The 22,985-nt window shown below is 45.3% G+C and overlaps 1 protein-coding gene across 3 annotated transcripts in view; it reads left to right on the plus strand.

Annotated features, from left to right (window-relative positions):
• Positions 1-22,985, plus strand: part of PCNX2 (pecanex 2) — a 305,450-nt gene that overhangs the window by 82,469 nt on the left and 199,996 nt on the right. For all 3 annotated transcript variants that reach the window (XM_032841083.1, XM_032841081.1, XM_032841082.1), the window contains exons 9-12: positions 1,830-1,965; positions 9,904-10,049; positions 16,739-16,892; positions 16,979-17,011. In XM_032841083.1, the coding sequence (XP_032696974.1) occupies positions 1,830-1,965; positions 9,904-10,049; positions 16,739-16,892; positions 16,979-17,011 (469 nt within the window). The remainder of the gene's footprint in view (positions 1-1,829; positions 1,966-9,903; positions 10,050-16,738; positions 16,893-16,978; positions 17,012-22,985) is intronic.

Below are 22,985 nucleotides of genomic sequence, written 5' to 3' on the forward strand. Positions count from 1 at the left end.
TGGGCACTTTCAGCCCTATTATATTTAGCGACGGAACAACAGAATTACAGGACGCCGTGGTTTCTGTACAAAGCAAAAAAGTTTGAATGAGCCATTGCCTTTATAAATCTGACTGATTCTTTTTTCTGTTAGTAAAAGATGTTACACCCAGACCACAGAGAGGAAGCAAAGGCATTGTCGGTGGAACAGTCGGCTAGATAACGGAAGGACAGGATTCTTAAGTTTGCCAACTCCATGTACTTCTTGATTTGCTTCCTAAATCCTGTATTTGACACACGAGGTTTCCTGAATGGTTCTTTACAGGGACGCCTTTACCAAACGGATCATCAAATGGTCATGAATTATGTCTGAAAAATGTAGAGAAGTGTGTGTGTGCACATGTGTGTGCGTACAGTGGGACTATTTAAAACACTGTTCTGATGGGATAAATATTTACGTGTCTGTGAATGCAGCCATAAGGAGTAAAGAGAAAGAAAGATCCAAAAACCTGTCAGGGGCTTTATAATGAAATGTGAGGTAGAAATCAGAAAGGCATATGTTAGTTGTAGCACCTACGTTCTTGAGGTAGCTCCAGCTGCAATTTTCATAAGACCCAAAATCACAGTGGGTTAGACAGGAAGTCCAAAGATATGATCAGTGGAGGTTAGTGAATTCAGGCATTCAATATTGTCATCAGGAAATTAGTTTTCTTGGCTCTGTTGTCCTCAGGCTTTTTCCTCATGCTGACAGTGTGGCTGCCGCAGCCCCGAATGTTTCTTACTCATGTAGCGTCTAAAGTCCGGGAGTAAGAGAGTGCCTCACTTTTGTGATCTTCTAAGAAATAGAAAAACTTATGCACGGGCTCCCTGATATGCTCAGCCACCTCCCTTTTGTGCCACAGTGGCCTTTTAGGATACGTTCTCCCTTCTTGAATCTAGGCACTGGTCCAGGGTAAATGGGGTTAGAGTGATGCCCATAAAATGACCAGGGTTGATCCCCAGGACTAGAGAGGGACCTAGTCTCTCTTCTGAAGCCATAGTCTTGGATGAGTGAATAAAATTGGAGCTATGTTAGCAGGAATTCCATTAGAAATGACTGTAGGGTAGGCAGTCAGGATTGCCCCCTCAAGGTGATTGGCACCCTGCTAGAGAAGCAGGTGGAGAAGTGTGTCCTAGTTTTTGCTTTCTGAGCCAAAGGAAAGATGCCAGGCTTGAGATTTCTGGAAGAGTTTTATTAATTTACATCCTGTCAACCTATATGTGATTAAAGACAATAAAACTATTTAATATAGATTACAACTAATTTAGTGGTGTCCTCTTTTCCAATTATCTGAGGCATTTCCTGTACCCCCTGTGCACCTTCTTTGCTTTGGGGGGCGTGAAGAGGGAATGCGGAGTGTGTTGGGGGTTGGGGGAGGTAACAGAGATGCTAGATTGTCAACATTTCCTCCTGATCACTGTCTTTGAATTACCCAGTCTACTGTTTATTGTTTTCACAGACTGGGAAGCTAGAAACCATTGCTTCCACTTCCCCATCCACGAACTATGTAGAAAATTAAGGTCGTCATTTCTAGAACACCAGGGATCTACCTACCTGCTCCCATACGCGGCAACTCTGGGCAGCCTGAGTAACTTGAATGTGTGCAGGGTGATCGTCCTTCTGCCCGCGGATAGCGTCGCATCAAAATGTCAGCCCTTCCCTGGGCATGTAAGGGGATAATGGTTGTAGAAGGCTTAGCCGCTCCCTACAGTGGGGATCCCCAGTGTCCTTGTGTTTGTGGGTAATGAGCCAATGACTCCCATGCTCCCACGCTTCCACGTAACCAGAGCTTGTCTTTTGCCGCTCCCCAGAGAGATGCAGATCAGCTCGTCCAGCACCACCACATCTGAGAGTCAGGACCCTTCTTCTGGGGACCCAGCGGTCAGTGCACTTCAACAACAGCTGCTACTCATGGTGGCTCGGAGGACCCAGTCGGAAACCCCACGGGTACGTTCCGGCCCCACTGGGAAGGTTCCAGAATCTGGGGTCTTGAAACTGGTTTTGTGGTCAAAAGACTGACAGAATTAGTCAGGTCCTACTATGAAGTCCATGCTGTGGCTGTGTTGTGGCTATCTCACTGCACGGTAGTCTATGGGGTGAACACGGGAAAGATGCCGTTTAAATGCCCGGTATCCTTCGTTGACATGAACAGGATTGTCATTGTCTTACTGTTCTTCCAAGCACGTTAGAAATTCACGACATCGTTCTTTGGTTGCCAAGATGCAGGGATCCCATAAGGGCTTCCTTGGTTGGGATGCCTTTTGCTCACCATGGTTGGAAAATAGTCTGGATTTTTCTTTATTAATTTATGACAAACTTATATACTAAACGTTCAGAGATTCTTAAAGAGAATCTTGACATGAAGAGAGATTTCATTCTTAGAGCAAATGACATTATCATCAAGGGGGCTTAAAAGATGAAGGCTTCCATTATATTATCAAGAGGTGACTTACTGATGTTCATTCATTTACTCAGCACACCTTTATGAGGATGACTCTGGGAGAGGCAGAGCAAACGCTTCAAGACACAACACGTATGAGTCCCATTGTGAAGAAACAAATTAAAAACACAAATTTGAAAAGGAAACCATAAGAAAATGCACAGTGACCAAAATAATTAGGACGGGCAATAATGGAGATCAAATAATATGTTATTTAAAAGAATTTTGAAGTCAGCCAAGACTTGGAGCTTGAACCTTATAGGAAATCTTGGAGGTTAGGTGTGATTTTCCCTTAGACTTATCATCTAAGGAAACCAGTGCAGAAGGCCCTGGTGTTGGGACATTGGCTGGACTCATCCCAGCCCAACGTTCCTTTCACTTTATCCTTTGGTCACTATTGAGATTTCCAGTTCTGCTCACCTCTCCCCAGCAGCTTCCACCATGATGTCTCATGAGCCCACTTCTGACAACCAAACAGAGGCCCTTTCAACTCCCCCATCCCAGCATTGGGCTGACTGGCCTACTACCTATACTGTATCCTCTTTACTCCTCTGCCTCTCCCTGCAGGAGCTTTTCCAGGGAGCTCTACACTTCTGCCCTTGACAGGAGGCCAACAACTTAAACCCACCTGTGTGCATTCTGACGGTAGGCCTGGTCACTTGCTCTCCTCCGCATAACAGGCCCTCCTTTATATTTTAGCTTTTATTAGGTACAGTTCATGCTCCAAGTCCCAAGTCTGACTTTAAGATCCTTTTAAGTAACATATTATTTGATCTCCATTATTGTTCATCCTAATTACTTTGGTCATTGTCCATTTTTCTGATGGTTTCCTTTTCAAATTTGTGTTTTTAATTTGTTTCTTCACAGGGGGACCCATCCGTGTTGTTGTGTTTAGCTGTTCAGGTGGCTTCGGCCTTAACAGTGAGCAATGTCTGAGCTCTGATTTCTGCTGAGTTCCCCTAAACGAGACTGCAGAAGGAAAGCAGGCTTCAGCGTCCCACACTCCTCCTCCCAAGCAGGGCCTCGGGGAAAGCGACCTGACCTCTCAGAGGCTCAGTTCACCACGTTTTAAATTGGGATAATAGCATTTATGAGGAAGAGATCTTGTAATGTTATGAGGATTAGAGATCATATATGGCAAAATTATGTCATACAATCAATGATAATGATTAATATCATCAAAAAAAATATTTTTAAGAGAGAGAGAATGTTTGAGTGGGGAGAGGGTAGGGTCAGAGAGACAGAGGAACAGAGATGATCTCAGGCAGGCTCCATGCCCAGCAAAGGGCCCAACTCGGGACTCCATCTCACAACCTTAAGATCATGATGTGAAGGGGTCCCTGGGTGGCTCAGTGGGTTAAAGCCTCTGCCTTCAGCTTGGGTCATGATCTCAGGGTCCTGGGATCAAGCCCCGCGTCGGGCTCTCTCCTCAGCGGAGAGTGTGCTTCCCCCTCTCTCTCTGCCTACTTGTGATTTTTCTCTCTGTGTGTCAAATAAATAAAATCTAAAAAAAAAAAAAAAAAAAAAAAAGATCATGTCCTAAAGAAGTCAAGAGTTGGATGCTTAACTGATTGAGCAACCCAGGTGTCCCCAAATTCTTATGAGTTATATGGAGCTCTTGAAGGTATCATTATTTTGAGCGGTAGAACTTTCAGGTAGCTTAGGGGAGAGGGATGGACCTTTACGTTCTTAAATATTTTAATATTACCAAAAAATATTTCTGAAATGTACCATGGACACACACACACACACACACCCCTTCTTAAACTGAATATGCTAATCATTTCAATTGTTGCAGATAATTCAGACTCATGAAAGGAGCCTCGCATATTATGCTGTAAATACAGATCCTTACGGGGAGTGTGAACAATGCATTTATCTTATCTCTTCAAAAGAACTTGTGTTCACCTTACGCCCTGTCACTATGTTTGCTAATCTCTTTTTTGAAATAGTAGAATGAAATGTGCGAGCCTAGCCCACTGGGCAGTGTGACATGGTGGTTCTTCGCTCAGGCTTAATTAGTGAATCAGAGACCGAAAGAAATTTTTGGCCAGTGTGTCTATGCATTCACATAAATCAGAGACTCAGTCTCCATCGTGAACCCTACCCTGGCCAGCCCTGTCTTGCTGATGCTCCGCAGGAGCTCTGCTAGACCCCTTACTCCCAACTCCCTCCAGGGTCATCTAACGCACCTGCTCCCATGGCTTACTCCTCTCTCCTTCTCTAGACACGCAGGCATTGATATGCTGCTGTTCATCACCGTGTTCTGACGGCTAGATCGCTTGTCTGCCCCCCAAGACTTGTCAAACCCCTTTAAGCTACAAACTCTTTCTTGTTATCCTTTGAATTCTCAGCGTACAGTACTCACAGGATCTGGCTTAGGGAATCTGTGCAACAAGTATTTGTTGGATGGGCAAGGAAATGAACGACCGAAATGATGAGAAAAATTTCAATTATTTGGAATTTGTACCAGAAAACAGGCCATGAATAATTGCTGTAATCCACGGAAACATTTAGCTCTGAGGTTCCTCGTTAGCCAAGGTGAAAAGTGAAACTCCATGAACCTGATTTTCTCGTCCAGGAAGTTAAGTTATGGGCTGATTTGTACCTCAGAATGGGGCTGTATTTGGAGAGAGGATCTTTAAAGAGGTAATTAAGTTCAAAAGAGGTTATTAGGGTTGGCCCTAATCCAATAGGGCTGGTATCCCTCTAAGAAGAGGGGAATTCAGGCACAGATCCACACGGGGAAAAGACCACGTGAGGACACAGAGAAGACGGCCATTGACAAGCAAAGGAGAAAGGCCTTAGAAGACTCAGACTTCCACCTTCAGAACATTCTGTTGTGTCAGCCCGCCCAATCCGAAACTAATAGAGAAGTCAAATCATTTTTCTTTGCCTTAACTTCTGAGATTTTTTTAAACAAGGATTTTTATTTAAGGAGCAAAAATAGCACAACTTACTAGAATCTTTAAGAAGTTTGCAAACACTATAGATGTGAATATTCATGTGATTTTGTTTTCATACGGACCTTCCCTAACAGCAAAGGGTATAATATTAAACCTCAACTTAAGGCCAGTATTTTTCTTATAATTCCGAAGAATGCTGTCATCTTTGCTGCTGCTTACCCTTGACCTATTTTCCCATCTGACCTGAATTCCCACATCAGAAAGCAGTAAACTGTGGTAGCCCTGGCACTCTTTGTCTGTGGGACATAAAGGAAAAAGTTCCCCTTTGTTGGGGGAGGTTTATCATAAACCACATTAATTTCTTGTCATTAACAGAAGATGGTCTTCTGGCTGACAAGACACAGTTTCTGCTCCGGTCTCTTTCATGTCGGAATAGACTCCCAGACACAAGCAGCACTTACCGTCTCAACTTTCCTGCAGTGCTACAGCCAGTCCATCCTGTATACGGCCGTCCTGGATCCTGCCTTCGTGATGATCAGCTGCCCCTTGAAATGCCGTTTGCTTTAATATTTTATAATCTGAAGAATAACTTCATGTTCCGTAGCTGAGTCAGAGCACTAGCATCTGGGAACAAAGGTGGTAAAATGGGCTTCCCTGGAGAGCTCTGCTGTGGTGCCCCATGAAGCCCCTGATGCAAGCCAGGCATTCTGACCCCGGCGACTTCCACTGAATTGAGAAAAAGTCTGCCCAAGTCTAACCTTCTGCTGTCGAGGTCGAGGAGAAGCTGCGCAATCTTTCAAAGGTGGCACCTCCTCCACCTTCACGGCTGCTCTTCTCTACTGTTCTCATCCCTTGTCTGGTCTTGGCCCTCCTTACCAGTCTCCTGTGCCTTATGTGTGTCAGCCTACAGGAAATTACAGCCCATCTTAAAGCTTTTTTGCAGAAGTACAGAGCCCAAACAAACGGGTGAAAGTAGAGGTTAGAATGATCGAGCCCTTCCACGGCTGGGTGTACATCCAGAAGAACGTAAAGCAGAGATCCACAGACATCGCTCCAGAAGAATCCAGCAGATGTCTACATGCCCTTGGCCGTAGCAGCATTATGTGCAGTAGCCAAGGGGTGGGAGCAACCCAGCGTCCGCAGACTGGTGAATGCAGGGACAGAATGGGGGGCGTCCTCACAATGGGGTATTCAGACTTAAAAAGGAAGGACGTCTGACACCTGCTGCAGCATGGGTGAACCTTGAGGCCATTATGCCAAATGAAATAAGCCAGCCATAGAAAGACAAACACTCTATGATTCCACTTATGGAGGATCCTAGGTTCATCAAAACACAGAGACAGAAGGTAGAGAGGTGATTGCCAGGGGCTGGGGACAGAAGGGAGAGTTAGTACTTCCTGGAGACCGAGTTCCAGTTTGCGAAGGTGAAGACGTTCTGGAAATCTGTAGTACCACAGTACGGATACGGTTAACAGTACTGAACTGTACACTGATGAGTGGTTAAGATGGTAAATTCTGTGTTGTTTTTTTAAGCACAGTGGCAAAAAAAAAAAATACAGGTTAGACATAGAAGATCTGCAGAGGGCTGGGGCACCTAGAAAAGTCTCACCGATAGTAGCAAGAAGCGACAAGCAATGGCCAACAGCAAAGAGGAACCTGGGGGCTGTGTCTTTTTTTTTAGTTCAGTTTAGTTAACTTATACTGTATTGTTTTGTTCGTGTCAGGGGCAGAATTTAGTGATTCATCAGTTGCATAGAACACCCCGTGCTCATTACATCACGCACCCTCCTTCACACCCATCCCCTATTTACCCCTTCCCCCCAGCCACCTCCCCTCCAGCAACCCTCAGTTTGTTTCCTATAGTTAAGAGTCTCTTATGGTTTGTCTCCCTCTCTGGTTTCATCTTGTTTTATTTTTCCCTTCCTTCCCTTATGTTCATCTGTTTTATTTCTTAAACTCCACTTATGAGTGAAATCCCATGATAATTGTCTTTCTCCGACTTATTTCACTTAGCATAATATCCTCTAGGTCCATCCATATCATTGTAAATGGCAAGATTTCATTCTTTTTGATGGCTGAGTAATACTCCGTTGTGTGTGTGTGTGTGTGTGTGTGTGTGTGTGTGTGTGTGTACCACATCTCCTTTATCTGTCAGTGGATATCTGGGTTCTTTCCATAGTTTGGCTATTGTGGACATTGCTGCTATAAATATTGGGGTGCATGTGGGGGGCTTCATTTTTAATGGCCTCTGTGCCCAGAGAATGGCAGGAAGAGCACAGTGTGGGAAGTCTAACAGGAGTCTTTCCACTTAACCTGTGACTTCGAGAAGCCACATCAGTCAACACTCAGTCAACACCATCCCCACTAAGGGGCCGCCCAGAGCTTCCTGCCTCACACCTCGGGGTGGCTTCACAGCCCTTCTCCACCGTGGATCACATGGCCGGTCCAAGCACCTCACACAAAGATTTCATTTTAAAGTGGTGCCAGGCTGCTGTGGTATTCTAGTGCCTAGCAGAGACAGAGGTTAAGTTTTAAACTGGAAGAACAGAGCTTCAATATTGCTGTCAAAGAATTCCTACTAATAAGGATCCAAGGAAAAGTGAATAGTTGTAAAATAGACCAGAAATAAGAGCCAGCAATGCCAAACAGAAAGCAGAATCGGACTCTCAAAGGATTTAGAAACGATAATGCTTAGATTCAGAATATGGACTAAGTATGTCTTAGAGATAAAAGAAAAGGTTGAAAGTCTGAGTAAGAAGCAAAAGGCCATGTAATGACCAAGCAGATCTGATAAGAGCACTGGATACTAGAAAAGAGCAATATAATAATAACAATAAAACTTGGAGGATTCAACAGATTCGATACATAAGAACATTCAAAGCTTCCATAACCGCTGGGCTTTATGTAAAACAGAAGCGAAGAGAGGGTGATAAACACAACATTCAGGACAGTGATGATCCTGTGAGGCAAGAGGGAAGAGGATGGGACCAAGCGGTGGCCCACAGGGAATTTTTATGCTAACGGTAATGTTTTTTTTCTTATACTGGGTGAGAGCCACACATCTAGCTCTGAATTAGCTTTTTTTTTTTTTTCCTTAAAATACCCTATGTACATTTAAAAGATGTGTATTTGCATTCACTCCATGTTTAAACAATGATGTATTTTTTAAAAGCATGGTATCTAGGGGTGCCTGGGTGGCTCAGTGGGTTAAAGCCTCTGCCTTCGGCTCAGGACATGATCCCAGGGTCCTGGGATCGAGCCCCACATTAGGCTCTCTGCTCCGCAGGGACCCTGCTTCCCTTCCTTTCTCTTTCTGCCTGCCTCTCTGCCTACTTGTGATTTCTGTCTGTCAAATAAATAAATAAAATCTTTAAAAAAATAAAAGCATGATATCTAGTGTTATTCAGTGTAGGGAACAATATCTCAAGGTACCCCAGAGTCTGGGGCTTTCACTGATGATACGGAGGATGAGCACCGAGTGCACCTGAGCTTGACGGTGAGAAGGTATGCAGGTGTGCCCGGTAGCTTCTATTTAACAGCACAAGAAGGGAAAACCGGATATGTTTTGAAGATGGATATGACAGAGGTCAACATTAAATTCATTAGATTTGGAGAGCCTGATGTTTGGTTTTCTGAGAAGTCCAGCAATATGGAACATTTTGCTCCTCATTGCTAATGAATAAATGAAACAACTATGAACCGATATTTAATTGCAAATGTAGTCCCTGGAAATGCCATCGTAACAGGCTGTCTTCATGGCTTATGTTTTAGAGATGGTATCAAGCAGTGGCTGGTTTGGAGTCTGTGTGACTGTTAGATGTCCAAGGGGTATTTTTTTACTGGCAGTGGGATGCCACGGGGTGTGTCTGCCATATTCTCCCTGATATTCCCATGCCCAGCCTTGTGTCAGGCTCCTAAGAGTTACTCATTTTGTATGTTAGACATATCCATGAAGACTATGTTTTGTTTTGTTGAAAATTCAGTTCTTCTCCATAAAATTAAAGCCATCCTGGGATGTATTTGAGGCTAACACATTTTAAACCTGGAATTAAACTTTCCCATTTGTTTTATTGGTTTAGATTTTTTTCTATAGACATCTTGGTGTTTCATATCTTAGGTCTCACCAACAACCTAGAAAACTGGCAATGAAAACCTTTTTACTCTTAGTAAAATTTAAATATTTATTTCAACATTCTATTAAATAACACGCCTTTCAAAAATTAAGGCATTTCCGATCTTTTGTTGAATCCTGATCTTTTATGAGAATTATTTTCTCGGGCTTAATTAACAGCGGTGTTTTGATAGGAGTAGCATAAATTTAATGGTACATTATAACGGAATGGAAGTGTCTCGGTAAGAAAGGCTATTTTTGTTGATCGTTACCTTTCTCTGAGAATACCCATTTTTATGACGTGTGTTGGTTTACGTTTCAGAATCGGAACATCTGCTTTTTGTACTTTTGTTATTACGAGGTATATTTATGTCAATACCATGTCAGTATGAAATGCTTTCTCTGTTGTTTCTTTTGGTACCTGAAAGCATCTGAGTCAGGATCTGGAAGATGCGTCATGTTCTTCGACACAAGGAAAATTCAACCGAGAGCAGTTTTACAAGTTTATCATTTTCCCCGGCAAGTGGATTAAAGTCTGGTACGATCGACTTACCTTGTTGGCGTTACTGGACCGGTAAGCCCGCCGAGCACGCAAATGTGTGGATGGAAGACACAGTGGGGGCACACAAGGGCCCTCGCATGCTTGTAAAAAGAAATTGCCACTTGCTAATGTTCTCTGGAATGTTTTCAAGATGCATACCTTTTGTGTTGCAGACCCAAAGGTGAAGTGGTGAGATCCTGACTGTTGGAGACAGTGGGAGATAGGAGAATTGGGGAACATGGCTTAGACTTGAGGTTAGCTCTGGGGATGGGGTCATGCCTTGGTGTCCGCATGGCTTCCCACATTTCTGTAGGAAGGCTTGAGGTTCCATGGGTCGCCTGGAACCTGGCCCATGGGATGTGGGCAGGGGGAGATGAGGGCAAATGAAGAGATACACCAGTTGGAATGTTAATGTTTCCTTTTAAACCCTTTTACTCTTTCTTTCTTCTTCTTTGCATTGATCCTTAAGATGAAATGTGGGGTTGGAGTTGTGTCAGTACACAGGGAGGGAGACGGGAGAGGGTCCAGTTCATTGAGTCACGGGTGGATCTGGGGCCAGGTCAGAGCCTTCCCGTGTCCGCCTCTTTCTTGGCCCCGCTGATCTCACGATCTACAGAGATCAGGATTTTGATCCTCAGGTGCCACGCTGTTCTGATGGGAAGGTTGGTTTGAAAATTCAAGATGTCTACTGATGCCATCATCAGCAAACGCATTCTCACAGTTAAATGCCAGCCAGTGGGGGCTGTGGGAAGGCTGATCCCCTGCCTTGCTGTAGCTGGTCCCCCAGTGACTTCCTGTTATAGTAATGTCTTAAGTGGTGTGATCACAGACTAAAAAACTACAGTCATGCAAAATTACAATAGTAAATTTCAGGACCCACAAGCTAGGGAACGGAGTTATAATGGTTTTTCTCACAATGCTATGTCACCCCAGGGGCGCACATTTAAGATGAATGTTTAAACGTAACTGAAATAGTCCAAGATAATGCATCCTGTTAGATGAGGCAGACTTTTTTTCCCCTGAAATATTAGTTTTATTTTCTGTCAAAAAGGATCTCTTGACAGTTGGATTCCCTTGTGTTAACCCTTCATATTAGAAACAAATATTCTATAGATTTCTAGGTGGGTTATTTAAATGTGCTCAGTGGCAACAGATTAACTGGAAATTTAATTAAGGTCTTAAAAAGGTTGATGAAGATTATTGCAGTTTTTAAAAGTTTATAGTTTTATAGTTTTAATCACTTCTGTGGCAGGTCACAGTGAGTTAGAAGGCAGTGTTCAAGGATGTGTAGCGATAGCAGCTCCCTTACTTGTGGGTCCCTCGTGGGTCCCTCAGCTGGTGTGGGGAGACCCTGGGAATCAGGCCCAGTGCCCACCACTGACTAGTGCTGTGATCTAAGGATGGGTGTGAAACCTCCCTGTGCCTCAGTCTCTGGTCTGTTAAATGGGGATAATCTGTATACAGAGAGATTTCAAGGGTTAAATCAAGTTAGCCATACAAAGTTTTCTTTAAGTATTAGTTGCTGTTATTGTTAGTATGACCTGGAATGTGTTCCAGAACCCAGAAAGAAGAAAAATAAATAAAAATACAATGAAATTAAGGTAGCCAAAGTAGATTTTGTTAAGCCCAGATGCTAAAATTTAGGCCTTTCCTTCATGGGAGAAATCACCCTATCTTCAGAGCCCATGTAAGCCCACTTTCGGGCATCTCGTAGCACATGAGGGGAGCTGGTTTTCCAGCTCGTGGCCAGTTGAAAGGGAAAATAAGACAGCACGAACCCCGAGCCGCCAGTGAGGACTGAGGAAGAAAAACCCAAACACTAACCTAGAAAAACCCAGCAGCATGGGATCGTTGCAAGGAGTGTTTTCCCCAAACAGGACTGTGGATCAGAATCACCTGGGAGCTTTGTAGAAGTACAGACTCCAGGCATGTGAAATCAGCCCTTCAGCCTGGCCTTGAGTACAACGTAGGGCTGTATTAAGGCACACCTCCCTAGTTCGCCTCCTTAGTTAGGACAGGGATGGTCTGAAATGTCTGTTTAAGAGAGCAGGAATTTACACAATAAATTTCACGTTTTTTACTCTGATAGTAAAATTTCAAAAGGCATAAATAAATTACCTTTGGTGTTCATTGGGGGACATTGTATTTAAAGCTCCACAAGGATTAATGAACTCGAATTGCCAAATTAAAGTTTATGAAGGAAATAAATGCATAATAAAAAGCAAACAAAGAATCGGGCAAGAAGTAGAAGAAATCGGTGAATTATAAGCACTGAAATTGAAGTAATCGTTGCTATAAACTCCCATAGCTTAAGGCCTTCTGCTTGGTAATTTTCAACTTTACTCTGGAATTCAGGCTGATCTTCCTTGAAAATATTTCCTTTTCTGATCTTACCTTCATGGTTCTTAAAATTGAAGCCTTTCCTGTTTGTTTTCAGTTCAGCATTCATTCTGCTCATATATTTTTGGACTTGTCCTCATTCTCCTTTTTAAAAGGAGAATGACTTTTTCTCTCTTTTTAAAAAACGATTTATTCATTTTAGAAGGTGAGACAGCACGTGGTGGGGAGGGCCAGAGAGGGAGAAAGAGAATCTCAGGCAGACTCCCCACTAAGCACAGGGCTTGATCCCGGGACCCTGAGATCACAACCTGAGCCAAAATCAAGAGTCGGACGCTTAACCAACTGAGCCACCCAGGCACCCTCCTTCATTTTCTCTTACTTTTTATTCTGCTATTACCCCATCTTGCAAAACACTCAGGTTTTATTTTCATTTATCTTATTTTCTGGGTTGGCATCTAAAAGAGAAAGCTGCCCATCTGGGCGTCATTTCATTCATTCGTTCATTCATTCATCAGATTAAAACGCCGCTGATGCCAGGCACCTGCTCCGTGCATGGCTCTGCGGTGGGCAAGGGGTATACGGCCCTACCCTCATGGAGCTTGAATTCTGCCGTGTGAGGTAGGCTGGAATAGACTGGAGTAGGTGCCATGAAAGACACACACAGGGCCTGAGGTAGAGAAAACTGGGGGAGAAGGGACACTCCTGTCACAACAGGGGCTTGCAGAAGCCTTTTCTGAGGCGAAGCAGGCAGACGGAGATAGAAACAAGAGAAAGAGTCAGCCGCGCGACAAGAGGCGGGAAGAGTGTTCCTGCTTCTCACATGATCTCGTGGTCACCGTCGTCACCTTGAGAACATGCTCTCCTCTCTCCCATCCGTAGAAGTCCTCCCGGCCCACTCTCCCGCAGGCCACCGTCAGGTTTCTCCGCGCTCTTTTGCAGCAGAACTCCAGGAAGAGCTGGCTTGCGGCCTCTGCCTCCCACTCTCTCATAAGCCCATTCCATTCACTCCCCGAACCCACCCCAAGCCTGCCCTGGTCAAGGTCACCGTCGACCTGGCCGTTCAGCCGTCATTGCACTAGACCATCTGCAGCCTCTGACAGAGTCAGCTCCCCTCCTTGGTAGGCTTTTCCTCTCCTGGCTTCGCGGACTCAGCCCTCTCTTGGTTTCCTTCTGTCTTGCTGGTTACTCCTTCATACCACAGTCACCTTGGCAGGTAACCTCTCCCTCCCGGCCCCCCATGTTGGAGTCCCCAGGTGCTGTACACTTGAGAAGTCCCTTCTCAGTGGGGCGTGGTCTGCCCTTCCTGCTGAAAATTACAACAGTTCTCTACCCAGACGCTAGTAATTCTTCTTACCTTGTCTGTTTATTTTTTGATTATGTTAATCATCTCCAAATGCTGTATAATATAATATTTCTTGTGCATATTACTAATTTATGCCACTACCCACTGGAAAGAAAGCTCCAGAAGTTTTGTTCACTTATGTATTCCAAGTACATAGAGCTGCGGCAAGCAGTCTTGTGTGAATCAAATGAATCCACTTCCCTTTGCAAACTGGCTCCCCGTCTCACCTTCTGCCATTGACTCTGCCAAGATCCTTTCTTTCCCAGACTGAACTCTTGGAGTCATCTTTATTTTTTCAGTCAACCGTTCACTGTACATAGTCCATTCAAAGCCCTCTCTGCTCTGGTCTGTATTGCGTCTCAAAGCCACATCGCCTTCCCAGCCTCCCAGCCTTGACCTTCTTCCAGACCCTCATTCCTTCTCCCCTGGAGTGTTGTTTATCCTTGCTCTGCTGCTTCCCCTCTAGGGCATCTCATCAAACTCTGCCAGATAAATCTTTCTAAAGTACAGCCTTCATCATGGTGCTCCTTGCCCAGGGAGTAAACTTTTTCACCTGGTATTTAAATAGAGATGCATGGGGCGCTGTGGGAGTGGGAGGATTGGGGGCTGGGCCAGGGGAATGGAGTCCCGCTGGAGAAGAATCTGGGGAAAAATATTTTTTCAGGAACATTATTTTTCTCCCTCAATAGGAAAAAAGCCTGTTCATTTAATTGAAAAAAAATTGTTTTAAAGGTCCTGAGCCTTTAGATATTTTTAAGTATACATCAAAATATTATGAGCGCACTAAAAAATACATAAAGAATTTTATGGACCTGAACTAACAAAATATATTTAGCTCTGTAAGAAGTGCATAGTGGAAAACAACAAAAAAACTTCATGAATTTTCCCTTTTACTAAATATATTTTGATCCCTCCAGAAGTTTTTTTTTTTTAAACTTTCAGCTTGAGCATCATAATATCTGAGTTCTTCCCATGTCTATGCACTTTGATTCTATACATCTTAATTGCCTGATTAAAAGATCTGCAAAAGATCAAACAGACACCTCACCAAAGAATACGTACAGATGGTGGTTAAGCTTATGTAAACATACTCCACAGCATTGTTGGGGAGTGACAAATGAAAACAACAGGGAGACACACACACCTATTGGAATGACCAAATCCAAAACACTGACAGCACCAGATGTGGGCAAGGGTGTGGAGCAGGAGGAACTCCCATTCATCATTAATAGGAATGCAAAATGGTAAAGCCGTTTTGGAAGATAACCTGGTGATTTCTTGCAAAACCAAGCATATTCTTACCATACGACCCGGCAATCATGCTCCATGGAGCAAATCAACTGAAAACTTAGGTTAACACAAAAACCTGCACATGGATGTTTATAGAAGCTTTATTCAGACTTGTCAAAATTTAGAAACAACCAAGATGTACTTTAATAGGTGAATAGATAAACCATGGTGCATCTGTGTATTAAAATAGTACTTAGCGATAAAAAGAAACAAGTTATCAAAACACATAAAGACACAAAGGAACCTTAAACGCATATTACTAGGTGAAAGGAACTGACCAGAAAAGGCTACCTGCTGTATGATTCTGATTATCTGACTTTCTAACAAGGAAAATCTCTGGAGATGGTAAAAAGATCCATGATTGCCAGAAGTTGGGTTTAGGCAGAGGTGGAGAGGCAGAGCAGAGGATTTTCAGGGCAGTAAAAGTACTCTGCGGGCTGCTGTAATAGTGGATAGATACATTCACCATACATTTGTCCAAACCCACAGAAGGTACAACACCAAGTATAAACCATAATGTGGACTATGGACGTTGGTTGATAATGATGTGTCACCGTTGGCTGGTTATAACAAATGTACCACTCCGGGTGGGGGGGTGTTGATGGTAGGACAGGGTGTGAGTGTGTGTGTGTGTGTGTGCATGCCTGCACGTGCGCACGTGTGTTTGCAGGGAGGGGCTATGTGAGAACTCTTCATACTTTCCCTCAATTTTGCTGTGAATCTGAAACTGCTCTTAAAAAAAAATAAAGTCTATTCATTTAAAAAAAAAATGTTCATGAGTGCTACTTGCCAGGAATGAAGTAGACAATCGTCCCTTCCTAAGAATAACATATGTACATGAGCAAACATTGGTGAGCCTATAAATACGGTCAGAATTCTTGGGAATGGCCCATCTACACTCCTGACCTTGCAGTCCACGCCATGCTCCGTTAGTCCGTTTCAGCCCCTTCCTCCCATCGCTATGCCCTGCCTGTTGTCTTTCACAGAAGTCGGTCACATCTCAAGTCTTAAGCGTAGCCTTGGCTCATCCTCACCTGTTGGCCGGCCATCCCGAGCTCTTGACCCATTAATGCCCTTGCTCCCATCTAGCAGCCTCTCCTCTCCTTAGTGCCTCCCATCCTACCCAGCCTCCAAGAGCCAGCCTTCATCTCCTTGTCTCAGCATCCTCAAGCCCCCCTCCACAACTCACACCTCTTACTCGAGGTCTGTCAAGAAGACACCACCCAGGGAGACTGTGGTCTTGGCACACCTCTGTTAGACCCTCTGCACATTAGCTCTCGGGATGGAGCTCTCCTGGCTCCACAAACTGGGAAGCAGATTCTGGCTTCAGAGCTTGTACCTGGAAGGGATTTCCTGCTTTAGCTAAGTGTTAATGCACACCTTCCCCCTCTAGAGGAACCAGCGCAGCTCTTCATCTGAAATGCATTTCAGGCAGCGGACAGAGTAGCTAACCATGAGGCCCCGTGTAGAGATCACGGAGACGCAGTGGAATTATATTTCTTTTATTTTAATAACAGGAAACTGGGGTTAAAACATGGAGTGTGCTTGCAAAATACAGGGATAATGAAAGGAAGGAGGGAAGGAGGGAAAGAAAAGAAAGAAACCTTAAAATTTCATTACTGAACATAAAGGTGAGCTTAAGGCAACTATTCTGCTGTCTCTGCGAGTCGTTTGAGACGCATTCACGTGCGATCTTTAGAAATAGGCTTATCTTTTATCTCCTTTGTTTTTATTTGTTTATCTTACGCAGGACTGAAGACATCAAGGAAAACGTGCTGGCGGTTCTACTCATTGTCCTGGTCTCCCTCCTCGGATTTCTGACATTGAACCAAGGCTTTTGCAAAGACGCGTGGGTGCTCCTCTTCTGCCTTGTCATGGCCAGCTGCCAGTACTCCCTGCTCAAGGCAAGACCACCTCTAATTCTTACCGTCACTAAGGTACCCTTGAAATCATGAGATGATGACACAGAGACTTCTGATTTCTGTTCTAGAGCGTTCAGCCTGACCCTGCCTCGCCAATCCACGTAAGTTGCAAATAACGGGCAAGGAGCTTGTCTTGTCTGTTTGTGTTAAAGATGGGGGGAAAAACTTTTCAAAAGGCAGAATATATATCAATGTACATATAGTGAATATGGAAATAGAAATGAGAACTCATGGTTGCCAAGTTCAGGCTCCATCTGAGAGCGTGGTGGGGATGGTGGTTGGGGACAGGGGGCTAGTGACAGGATACAGAGGGTCTTTTCAAACCCGCTGGCTTCACATCAGGGCCGACCATGCAGCCCAGGGTGGGAAAGACTGCCCTCGGCCATCAGCCTGCCTGCTTCTGTTTTCTGGTTCCTCCGCTGAATGTTGGACTCTGGGCGGGATATGTGCACTTGCCACATCTCTGTTTCTCTGCCTATCAACAAGGATAATGAAAATGACTCTGGGGATTAAATAATCTGTTTTAACTTCCTTTAAAATGGTACCTGGAGCATAGATGCTGAGTGAGCGGGACATATCATCATTGGTAACATCGTTTGTGTAAGCACAGGTCATTACGTTCTTTACCTGAAGCTGATCTCCTGTCCCACCTTTGCAAGAATATTGTTACTTTTCATCCACACAACTTTGGGCTAACTTAGAGCAGAGCCTCTGGGCTCACTGTACCAATCTGCTGGTGCTCGGACGTCCTCCCACGAGCATGGTTTCCACTGACCCAGCTGCCCTGCCCCTGCAGGGTGCTGGGCGATGGGGTCTGGCCCGGTCCCCGCAGGTACCCCAGCTGCACACCTTTGTGCCGAGCCCCTGCCTGGAGAACCTCTCGGCTCTTTGAGGCCCTTCTTTCTTTTGGTATGGTGAGCTGTGTGCCGCCCCGCACAACCCCGTCCCTGAGCCAAAACCCTTCCAGAGAAAGAAAGCTCGATCTTCCCTCTATTGTGCTTTGAAAAAAATTCATATCCAGGATTTAGGGCTGCTTTTAAGTCTGTGATGGCTCATGTTTAGCCCATAGTAATTAAGAAAAGCTTATAATTGGACGATCACATGGCATACATTGCTATCTTGTTGAATTCCTCTGTTCCCCATAATTGGTTTACATATAATACATCTTCTTTTATTCCAGAGTTTGAATGTCGGGATAAGTAGAAGCAGCATAATTAGGGTATTAAGATGTATTGTTGTGATTATCGTCAGAAATCTGGGTCAGGTGGTGTGCCCAGAGATGCGGAGCTCTGCAGTCTTTTCGCTCAAGCCCTCCCTAGATGTCACATCCACCTCCTGCTTCAGGAAATACACCCTCCTTTCTAGTAATGGCACTTCGGTATCACCGCTTTCCTGGGCGACTTGGGGGAGGGGTGTTAGATGCTATTAAACGCTCGTGTTCTGCATGTACCTTCCCCAATAATGCAGACCGTGCTAGGAGAGGTGGTGGCGGGAACGGCCCAAGCAATCCCTGTGGACCTGTCCTGGCTGGCCGCCCTCTGTCCTTGCTCTGAATTGGGGTTATGGTGCCTTAACCGGTCGAGTTCCTAGAGGGCTTGGTCAGGCAGCCGTCCTGTATCTGAGCGAGACTACGCACAGAGATTAAGAAGTGACTTCTCTTACTGTCGTCGTCAGATGTTGTGTTTAATATGATTTGCTCACATAGGTTTCTCGGTAGATTAGCCCCCGATTCGAATTGCCAGCTTGCTGACAGTTCTGGGGGGGGGGGGGGGAGAAAATACGAGAGGTACGAAATGGTTCCTCTTGTCATCTGCCTGAGCCATGTGGGCATTTAGAAGGCGGATGCGTGATCTCCAGTTTATAAATGTGAAAACCTCAGGAAGGAGGTGGTCAGGGGAGCAAACCAAGTCTGGCCACCGAGGTGGCTCTCGGGGTCACCACCGACTCCTGCCCTGGGCATCACGTGACCCCAAGTACTTAACTTCGCTGCTGGGGAGGGGTTATCCCCAAATTCAGCCAATTCTTGCTCTTAGAGCAAATGGCTGAAGTTTCTTCTTTGTTTCCCTCCAGAGCACACAGAGGCCAGATTTTGAGTCAGTGGTTCGAGCCAGAAGATAGCAAAATAAAAGCACTCTGTCTTTTTCAGATATAAATGCAGAATTAATGTCATGCTGGTAGATACAGTACAATAGACCCTAGGGGCTGACAGGATGCATCTGGTTATGAAAAAAACAGGTCTAGGTGAGCCGAGCCTAAAAAACTTGACGGTCTGAGTGGACCCCAGCAGCATTTGAGGATCAGAGACCGGCCGCACGGAGTAACGGACAATTAGGCTTTTCCCGTGCGTCCCCGGGTGGGCACGCGGTCTAACCAGCCATTACTGCCGTGGATTACCCCGAAAGCGAAGTTCAGGAGGGTGTCTAAGAGGCAGCAAGAAACGGGCAGGTCCTGGGCAGAGACAGACTCGGGGGCCTTCCCAGCCCCCGGGATTCTCAGTGGGTGTGGCTGGGGCAGCCCCTGGGAATCCGCCCCCTACCCTGCCCCCAGAGGATGAAGGTGGGCCGTGACCTTAGATGCCCCATGAGCCACCCTGGGGTAGCGCGCGGGGTTGGGGATTTGAATCCAGCCTTACCGCGTACAAACCCGGAGATCTTGGGCGAGTCATTTCTCTGTATCTCAAGTTTTTCACCTGTGCAAGAGGAAATCATGAAATGGGATGGTGTGGGGATGAAACAAGACGGCATCTCAAGTGCTCGGCACAGTGCCTGGTACTGTGGAAGGAGCTGACAAATCTTAGCAGGTTTTTTTGTTTGTTTGTTTGTTTTTTGGAGGGTGTAAAATATGGATAATAAGAGCAACCTCAGTTGGATTTGGTAAAGACTGAATTGGACAATACATACAGTGAGCCTAGCACTGGGCCTGGAATATAGTAAGTTTCCTGTTTCCTCGCCACAGTACAAACTCCAAAGAGCAAGGGCTGAACTTGTTATGTGTTCTGGTCGGTCAGCTCTGACTACTCTACAGGGAAGACATTTAGTACCACTTCTTATTCTATAAAAAATCACTGGGAATGATTTTTTTGAAGATTTTATTTATTTATTTGAGAGAGAGACTGTGCATGTCTGTATGGGCGGGGGTGGGGTGGGGCGGGGCAGAGGGAGATGGAGAAGCAGGCCCCAAACAGGGAGCCCGACATGGGGCTCCATCCCAGGACCCCAAGATCATGACCTGAGCTGAAGCCAGAGTGATCCATCCAGGTGCCCCAGGAATGCTTTTTGTAAATAAACTTTTTTATTTTAGAACATTTGGGAAGATAATACAGAGAGTTCCCATATACCCCACACATCCATCACCATTAGTGAGCCCATAATGACACATTATTAGGAACTAAAATCCATGTTTTCCTCAGATTTTCTTAGTTTTAACCTAATATCCCTTTTCTGCTTGAGGAACTCACCCAGGATAGCACACTGCTTTTGTTACAGTGACAGCTTCTCAGACTTTCTTTTTTTTTTTTGGATGACCTTGATGGTTTTGAGGAGTAGTGGTCAGGGATTTTGTAGCCTGCCCCTCAGCTGGGATTTATCCGACGTCTATGTTATGATTAGACTGGGGTCATACACCTTTGGGAGCAAAGCCATCCAGGGGAAGAGAGATTTTCATCACGTCACGCTGAGGGTACGTACTGTCTACCTGACTTACTGCTGTCGGTGTTGACCTTGATCCCCTAGCATTTATCAGAGGAATGATCTTGAATGACACATAAAAATTTTCTCAATACTCAGTCCTAGAAATGAGGTCAACTTAGTCTTTGTGGCTCTTGATTGAAAATGAAATTATATTTATCTCTTCAGTTATGTACTTACTTTGCTCCAAAAAAGTGTTCTTTAGAGCCTGAGCCACTCTAAATGGCCTTCTTTGAATTCTTATCTACTGGATTTCTGCCATGAAATAGGGGCGGAACTTAAGTGACCTCCCTCCCGTCTGTCTTTCGCTGCCTCTGGGGGACGTGCTGAGGCAGTGGGCCAGCGTGTAAGGTGGGTGCAGGCAGAGCGATGGCACCTCGGCCCCTACTCTGAGGGGTACTGCCTCAACCGCCTCGCGTACCCCTTGGCTGGACAACAGCATTGACCCGTTTGTCAAGATTCACAGACCTGAAAGCTAGCAAGCTGGCCCTGAAATACATCATTCTGTGAAATGAAATTATAAACTATGTGAAATTATAAACCGAGCTTCCAGAAACTCATTCGCCTGCACCTTTTCAATTTTTAAAGTAGTCGATCGGATTTCAACCGTATTTAAATGGAAGTAGCATTTTAACAGCTGATAGGAGTTATTTGGACTTTTGGTTGCTGCATATCTACTACTGCCTTCTCTGAAATGTTTTGGGTTCTCCTCTACACCCCAAGTGGGAGTCACAGCCTACTCACTGGCTCAGGTTCTGCGGGGGCTCTGCTCTCCGTGGGCAGAAGCCCCCCACCCCGTGTTCCTCCTTTTGCTCCACACACAAGGGGAACTGAAGTATATCGTTAAAAATGCTCCGACGACGCATCTGGGTGGCTCAGTCAGTTGGGCGACTGCCTTCTGCTCAGGTCATGATCCTGGAGTCCGGGGACTGAGTCCCACCTCAGGCTTCCCATTCGGGAAGGTCCCTCTGACCTTCACCCTGCTTGTGCTTTCTCTCTCTCTCTCAAATACATAAATTAAAAAAAAAAAAAAAACTTAAAAAAAATGCTCAGATGACTCTAAACGGACAGCTGAGTTACTAACCCTAAAGTAAAAAAGAACTTACCAGCAAGCACAGAGCGATGAAGTCCGAATCAGAGAAGCTGCACCATCGCTAGAAACTATGAAGCAGCAAACTCCTATGCTAGTGGTGGCGGTTCAAGGTCCGTAACACAGTGTCCCAGGGCGGTGGATGGAGCCTGAGGTTATAGTTCTTCCCCTGCTCCCCCCTCCAGAGCTCTTTAAGGAAAAGTCAACACCGAAAGCTGTTGCTAATGCTGTTCCCCAGACCCGTATTTGCTTCGCAGTATGTGTTTAAAGAATGATGGTTGTGGATGAAATTCCATGCCGTCAGGCTGAGTCCCAGTGCCGAATGCTCTCCTCTTCCTGGTTCTTGTTGGGAGCCAGGATGCAGTGGCCAGCACAGATCCTCAGGCTGGGGACAGATTTCTTAATTTGGCAAAAAATTAAGGCATAGAATGCGTGCCTCTGTTTACTCTTGGCAGAATGAGAATAATAAATACTTCTTAGCGTTGTACCGAGGATTAACCATGTGGGTAGCCTGGGGCCTGGGGTGGGATACATGTTAGCTCTTGTTGCCCTGGCTGTTCACAGCAGCCGACAAAAATACCGGGCCCCTGAACGTGGCCGGACCAGCAGGTGTGCAAACTCCGTAGGTCCGAGGGGGCCCTTTCCTGCCCCGCGGACCGAGGAAGCAGAGGACACCCGTGTGTAATGCCTGGAGCCCACACCTGTGGCAGGCCCGTGACCTTGTACGTGTGTGTGGGGGGGGGGCCTGATAGGAAATCCAGCTGCACACGCAGACAGTCTCCAAGATGCCCATAGCTGAAGCTGTGGCTCTCCCCCAGGGTATTTTAAAGTTGAAGTCACATGGGAAACAGTTGGATGAGTTGTAAAAAAGACTGATCAGACTTTACCTGGTGGGATGAGTGGAATTTTTCTATCGGATGAAAGAAACATCCATCCTCAGGGGTCTGATGATTGATTCGTATGTGAAAGAAGGAATTGGGGAGCAGGGGAGTGGATATTTGTAGAAGGCGTTGTTAGGAATCGAGAAAAATAAAAGTGGCATCTATGCCACACACTAGTGATATGCTTAGAATGGTTTAGGGACCCAAAGCCTGGGACGGGAAGGGAAGCGGAGCTTTGGCATGATGATGAGGGCAGGCTCTTTGCCAGCGAGCCAGCGCAAGTTTTGCCCCTTAAATTACAATTAGGAAGGGAGCATTCCCCTGTCCATACATAAAGTTGAACTTGGCCGATTTTAGATGATATCACAAACTTGTTCAAGACCAGAATCTCCATTCCTAGAAAATGTATTTTTAACCT

Source organism: Lontra canadensis, unplaced genomic scaffold (assembly GCF_010015895.1).
Source record: "Lontra canadensis isolate GAN:19392208 unplaced genomic scaffold, GSC_riverotter_1.0 scaffold120, whole genome shotgun sequence".
In the NCBI taxonomy this organism is placed as follows: Eukaryota; Metazoa; Chordata; class Mammalia; order Carnivora; family Mustelidae; genus Lontra; species Lontra canadensis.